Source organism: Cucumis melo, chromosome 3, assembly GCF_025177605.1.
Source record: "Cucumis melo cultivar AY chromosome 3, USDA_Cmelo_AY_1.0, whole genome shotgun sequence".
NCBI classification, from domain to species: Eukaryota; Viridiplantae; Streptophyta; class Magnoliopsida; order Cucurbitales; family Cucurbitaceae; genus Cucumis; species Cucumis melo.
This window is the reverse complement of record NC_066859.1, coordinates 3,291,162-3,298,570: the sequence shown is the minus strand read 5'-3', so window position 1 is coordinate 3,298,570 and position 7,409 is coordinate 3,291,162. Positions and strand designations below refer to the sequence as shown.

General features: G+C 30.8%; 1 protein-coding gene across 1 annotated transcript; it reads left to right on the top strand.

Annotated features, from left to right (window-relative positions):
- Positions 1 to 1,418: 1,418 nt before the first annotated feature.
- LOC103485560 (nematode resistance protein-like HSPRO2) lies at positions 1,419 to 3,891 on the top strand. The gene has a single exon (XM_008443221.3). The coding sequence runs from the start codon at positions 2,186 to 2,188 to the stop codon at positions 3,632 to 3,634; it is 1,449 nt and encodes a 482-aa protein (XP_008441443.2). The 5' UTR covers positions 1,419 to 2,185; the 3' UTR covers positions 3,635 to 3,891.
- The last annotated feature ends 3,518 nt before the right edge of the window (positions 3,892 to 7,409 follow it).

Below are 7,409 nucleotides of genomic sequence, written 5' to 3'. Positions count from 1 at the left end.
TTCTTTTAAATATAACAAAATAAATCAAAATATTTATAAAATATAGCAAAATATCACTATTTATTTATGATAGATTATTATGTATATCACAAATAGTAGTTGTTGTGAATAGACACAACATTCTAGTTTGGTCTATTCAAAGATAAATTGTGATATTTACAAAATTTTAAATTTTATCAAATAATAGATATAGATAAAAAACATAATTAAATTTATTTTATAATAAAGAATTTTAAGTAGCGTTTTAATTTTGGGTCTTTTTGTTTTGACTCACATGTTATATAAATTTTGTTCAAATTCATGGAAACATAATTTCACTTGTTATTAAAAAGAAAAAGAAAAGTTTAGTTTGGAAAGTATAATTATTATAATTATTTTAAGGAGTATGGTAATTAGTTTAGTCCATGAAAAATTGGAAAGCAATGTTATGGTGATCTCTATTGTTTTAACATTAATTTCGCGTCCTAATATTACTCACATCAACTAAACCTAATAGTCTCGTTTTAGGCATATGTCAATACATTAGTTGACCAAAGCAAACATCACCCTTTCCAAATTGACTTTAATAACAAGTTGGTTTTAGTGTTTCTTTCTCTTAATTAATTTTTTCTTAGTCTTTGTATTTCATAAACAAACATTTTAATCTAATCTATAGTTAAATTCAAAAAACATGTACAAAATAGACTTCTTCAATTTGATTTTTTTTTCTTTAATAAGAAAATTGATGGTAAAATAAAGAATTTGAAGATTAAAGTAGTATTTATAAGCCTAAATTTTTTTAATAAAAAGAAAAAGAAAAAAAAAATGGTCAAACCCAACAACTTATATAGAAATATGTGAAGTTGAGGAACCAAACTTAAAATTTCGAAGTTAATAATATTCATTTGATGTTAAACACTTTTGGTACGAAAGATGGAACATGAGATATTAGTCATTGTGCCATATTAAGCTAAATTCACTTTGACTATTTGAAATTATAGGTAATAAGTATGTATTTAGATTACATTTTAAAGTATTTAATTAAAATATAATATATTTTTTTAAAAAATAGTTTGTGAGATAAACAACCAAAATAGTTTTAAAAAATGTATTTTAAAAACCATTATAACCTAAATATATGAAATAAAAAATTTTATAAGGGAGAAAAATGAGAAATGAATATTTATATTAATAGTTAGATAGAAGTATCCTTAAAACAAAAAGTAAAGATAATTAGAAAGAGAAATAAGAATTAAAAATCCGAATTAGAAAAGTTAGTGAAAGAAATTAATAAATAAAAAGGGAGCGGCCATGTCTGGAAGGAAAGAATTGCAAAATAAATAAAAAAAAAAAATAGGAATTAGGGGAAGGGTCAACTAAAGTTTAACGTGGAGGCATAATTTGAGGAATAAACCTTAAAAATTATAAAAAAAATCAATAAATAGAATAGAATAGAATAGAAAAGGTGACAGGTGGCAATAGATAAGTGGGTACAGGGGGGCATGGGAATGTGAATGAATGGGGTCCCATTTCCATTTCCATTTCCATATCCATTTCCATTCCCACGCGGGACATTGAACTATGAAAACAGTCAAACACCAAACCCCCAACACTCCAATACCAACCATTTCCATCCCCCCTCGAAATTTCCTTCCTTTTCTTTTCCTTTTTTTTTTTTCTTTTTTTTTTTAAATTCCCCCATTTGCTGGGATTCTGGATAAGCTTCACACCTTCATCCACTATTTTCAACTTCTCCTTTTTCTTTTCTAAAAATTATTTTCTTTTACAAACAAACATATCACTCTAACCTCTCACTTCCATCCATCTTTTATACTTACAAACATTTCATTTAAAGTAAAAAAAAAAAAAAATTCAATTTTCAATTTTAAATTTATACCATCATTATTATTTTAGAATATGAATGGATATAAATATAACACATAAGTTTAGCTGTTTAGGTATATATATTTGTCAAAAGATTTAAAATAAAAAGAAACTTTTCCATTTTAAAAATATTTTTCAAATATGGTATTTTCCATTCCACGCGCTGTTACCATTCCAAACACGCCTTTGTGTCGTTCAAAATTATACTACCACCTATAAATACCCATCCCCTTCCTTCATTCCTTCTCCAAAAAAATCATAATTCACCCATTTTTTTCCACAATAGCGAAATTTCAGTTCACTATTCGATCTCGGATCAGAGATGGTTGATTTGGGTTGGAAGGCAAACATGGTTTCCTCCGACAAGACCACCACCACCACCACCACCACTAAATCCCCTAAGATCATCCCCATCGCCAACAACAAGCTTAATCTATCTCTTCCCGTTTCCTTCCGCTCTTCAGAGCTCTCCACTGCTTCACCTTCCTCTTGTTCCTCATACGAACAGTACCTTCGTCTCATCGATCTCAGGAAGTTATGGAGTTCTAAGGAGTTCCCTGAATGGAGGAATGAGTCGGTGTTGAAGCCGGGTTTACAGGCTTTGGAGATTACTTTCCGGTTCATATCGACCGTTTTGTCTGATCCACGTCCGTACGCGAACCGGCGGGAGTGGAAGAGGAAGCTTGAGTCTCTTACCACCACTCAGATCCAACTCATTGCTATGATTTGTGAAGACGACGAAGAGGACGGTGAATCACGCGGTAGAGTTCCGATTGTTGATCTGAGTTCATCAGACGGTATGGTTACTCGCGACGGAAGCTCCGCGGAGGTTTGGAAGGTTCATGGAGAAGCCACCGTTGTGAACAGAACGAGTGAATCGAGTCTTCTTCCTCGACTTGCGTCATGGCAGAGCTCTGAAGACATTGCGCAGTTGATTCAATACTCCGTTGAATGTGAGATGAGGAGATGTCCGTACACGTTAGGGTTAGGGGAACCGAATTTGGCTGGGAAACCGAATCTTGATTACGACCTAATTTGTAAGCCAAACGAGCTTCATTCTCTGAGGAAGAGTCCGTACGAACAAATCGAAAATTACGAGAATCAAACGGTTTACACAACGCACCAGATCCTGGAGTCGTGGATTTACTCCGCGCATGAACTTCTGAAACGAATTGAAGAGAGAATCGAGAAGAAGAATTTCGCGGGAGCTGCGAGTGATTGTTATATGATGGAACGGATCTGGAAGCTTCTACAAGAGATTGAAGATCTTCATCTTCTAATGGATCCGGATGATTTCCTAAAGCTGAAGAATCAGCTAGCGATCAAATCACTTCAAGAATCTGAAGCGTTTTGCTTCAGATCGACGACGTTGGTGGAGATTACAAAGCAATGCAAGGATCTGAAGCACAAGGTGCCGTTGATCTTGGATGTGGAAGTTGATCCAATGGGGGGACCAAGGATTCAAGAGGCGGCGATGAAATTGTACAGCGAGAAACAAGAGTGGGAGAAGATCCATCTTCTTCAAGCTATGCAAGCGATTGAATCGGCGATAAAGAAATTCTTCTTCGCATACAAGCAAGTTCTGGTAATGGTGATGGGAAGCTTAGAGGCGAAGGGGAACCGAGTTGTGGTGAGTTCGAACTCGGAGGATTCATTGAGTCAGATATTTCTAGAACCCACTTATTTTCCGAGTTTAGATGCTGCTAAGACGTTTCTTGGGGATTTACATAGTGTTTTCGGGTCGGATCGGAGGACCCGGATGAAGACTTAGGACGACTCGGGTTGACCCAGTCAATACACAAAGGTTGACTTTGGTTCTATATTTTTATTTATATATATATATATATATATATATATATAATTAGGTCTGCTTCCCATCCCCCACACCTAAAATGCAAAAATGAAAAATACATCAAATTAAATTAATTGTTTTTATTATAGAAAGGAATGTACAATCTTTGTATTCTATTAAACATTTGTTTTCATTAATCTAATTTTAATTCATACATTTAAATTACAAATCCAATCAACTTCATTCCCACCAAATTAAAACAGTTCTAAATTTTACTTATACTTTAGAAATATATATAAAAAAAAAAAAAAAAACTATTGGTTTACTAAGAAAATAAATTACTTCTGTTTTAGTTGGATCTAGGTATCTCATTTTATAATTTAACCAAAATCCATATAAAAGATATCTTCCAACTTTGAATCGAATTTCCTATCCCATAAACTCTTAAACCTTTATTCTAATATTTGTATTTTAAATTTTTTTCTTAAAAGAATACCCAAAACATTAAAAACATGGAAGTTCATGATAATAGTTAAAAGGTATTTTAACCTATAGAGCATATATATATATATATATGAAGGAGACTTTTTACAACAACATTCACATAATTTGACAAGACAACTTATATATAAAACTTGTTTATGTAAATGATTTAAATGATGTTTTTCTATTAGATGAAAAATAATAATAACAGAAATATCAAATTTAAAAATAATTGATTCTGATTTTAGAAATTTTTGGATAAGTTTAAAAGGTGGAGTAAATTTCAAAAAAAAATAAAATATCGACAACATAATTGAAATAGTCAACTCTAGATTGCAGGAATATTTGGTGTAACTTAACTTTGAACGTTGAAATATGTGGTATTAATGTATCTCATTAATCCTTTATTTTTTAAGGATATATTAAATTTTAAATGTGCAACATGATAATTCATCCATTTATTTAAAAGAGATGTTAATACATCCATAAACATGCTATGGTGTAGTAATAGCTCAATCATAAGTCAAAATCCCTAATAATAATTTAATAACACATTCTTATCGTTTTATTTTAAAACTAATTAATCAAATTCAAATGAGCTTAATATAATGATAATTATTCACATCAGATTTTCGGAGAAATTTGATTTATGGAGTTAGACTTATCTTAATGTTGTATTTATGTTGATTTGATATGAGACGTGGTTTAATCTCTAGAATTTAGTTCAAAGGAAATATTTGAGGACAGTCGATTACAGTAGTTGGAGTCTTTTGGCTCTTGAGATAATTATCTCTTAGACCTAAAATTCATAGAGTTATCTGATGAGCTTTATGGACTTGGGCCTAGTTGGTCAATAGACCAGCCCCATGAGCTGAACCACATGGATGTCAGTCATATTTAAACCTTTAGGCTAAATTAAGGATCAATTGAATTTTAGCCTAAGTAAATAGTATTTAATTAAACCAAAATAATTAACTTGATCCAACGGTAAGACATGTGACATCATCATAATTGGCCAATTTTTTTATTAGTCTCAAATTTAATGATTTTAGTAAATGACGTGGCAATTTGTGATTGATACCAAAATTTTTTATTCAAAGATACGATTTTTATTTCTAAAGGTCGGAGATTTAATTATCCATGTTGGAGTTATAATTCTACTCAAAGAACTGATAAATCATATCATATCAAATATGGACTTAATACCCTAACAACATAACATGCACAACCCACACAACCATATAAGCATAATTCTTTTAAAATTGTTATATTTCAATCCATTTAATTTTTTTTTGTCTAATTTTAATCTTTTAAATCTAATCTCTTAGAGCTAATTCTTGCTAAAATTAGAAAGTAATCACAATTTAGAAAGCAAACAAGTGAATGAATTTCAAATTAAAAAAAAAAAAAACACTGTAGATCAAAAGAATTATACATAAAAAAATCTAAACATTAAACTGAACTTCTAGATTAGCATACTAAAATGGCAATGTAATTAAGGCTAATATGTCAATTGAGAACTTTGTAGCTATAATGATTAACGCCAAACAAATTAGTTTTCAAGAAATCAACCCCAAATAAAATTACTTAAATAAAGAAGAGTTTAAATAATCTAAAATTGTTGTTATTGTTATTTATTTTTGGTTTTAATATATTTTTAGTTTAAATGTTAAGTTTCGTATTTTAAAATAAATTTTGAATTTAGTCGAATAAATTAAAATAGATTAAACAATAATTTTTAGGAAAAGAAACATAATCTATTTATATATATTTGAAATTTATAGTGTTTAAAAATGAAAAATAATGAAAAAATTAATTTCCTAAAATACAAATGAGAAACGATTTGGACACAAAAAAGACGAAAAAGGAAAAACAAAAACGCCATAATTCTAAAACATAAAAGATATGTTGGAGAACTAAAAAGTCTAATTGAACCATCATAATGTACTGGAATTTGGGAGTTATTGTGAAGAACAACTAAACATGCAATGGACTTTAGATTAGAGACGATATGTTTTTTAAAAACATATATGTGTTGAAGCTCCTAAGTCAATAATCCATTCATTTTTTGTTTTGTAAGGAAATCAAGTACTTGCTATGTGAGCGATGGTTTCATGATCAGTTTTAACAACAACAAGTTTTGGTTGTAACATGGAGAGTATGTTGTGGCTTTGAGCAAGTGTCTCATTGTCTAGTGTGGGATTTGATGTAGAGGATGTTTGATTGATTTTTGTAGTACTATTTGCAACAGGTGGATCGTTTGAAGGAGCTTTATGTACTTGATTGTTTGTTTTGCTTTTTGGTTTATAGTCCGGGAGGTAGCCATGAAGTTTGTAGCATTTATCTATGGTATGTCGTAGGTTTTGAAGTAGATTATATTGATGTTGTTCTTGCTGCATTATTAATGAAAAAGCTTTATTAATTGTAGGAGAAGGATCAATGAGCAGAACTTATGATTGGGGCATGGTTGAAATCAACATTCAATCCCATTAGGAAGTACATGAGGTACTCAAATTCCACGAATTTTTCAATGGATTGATCGCCGCCGCAGGTACATTTGCCATAAGTACAACCTGGATGGTATGAAGCATATTCATCCCTTATACTTTTAATCTTGGAAAAATGCATCGTGGCGGATTCTTATTCTTGCTTAAGTGTGGATAAATCACGTTTGAGCTGGAATATCCTTGGACCATTTATCTTTTAAAAACAATCTTGAAGATCAATCCATATTGCTTGAGCCGATTCAGTAAACAAGATGCTTGATGAAATGTCCCTAGAAACAAAATTTAGAATCCAAGCTATCACTATATTATTATTTCTAATCCATAAAAGAAGTAACTCATCAAACATGTTTAGTTATTGATCCATCAACGAATCTGGGCTTATTTCGGATTGATAACGCAAGAATTATTGAACGACTCCATGTGACATAATTGTCATTTGTAAGGGGTTCAGTAACAAGAACAATATTGAATATATCACTGTGACGAGGGTGAAGGGATGAAAGTCCTAGCACATTAGAAGAATTACAAAGACTTATTCAATTTAATTGGGGACCTAAAAATAACAGAGAAAAATGCAAAAACTTACTCACGTTAATGTCTCAGTATCTACAAAACTTCAAATTGGGGCACAACCACTTAGAAATCTTCTTATTCTATGGGTTGAGATTTGGTTATTGGGAATCAATTGGAAGGGAATTTTTAGAGAGAATTTTTTCTTGAGAGAGTTCCAAATTATAGTAAGCATCATATAATTGTTCTGCCAA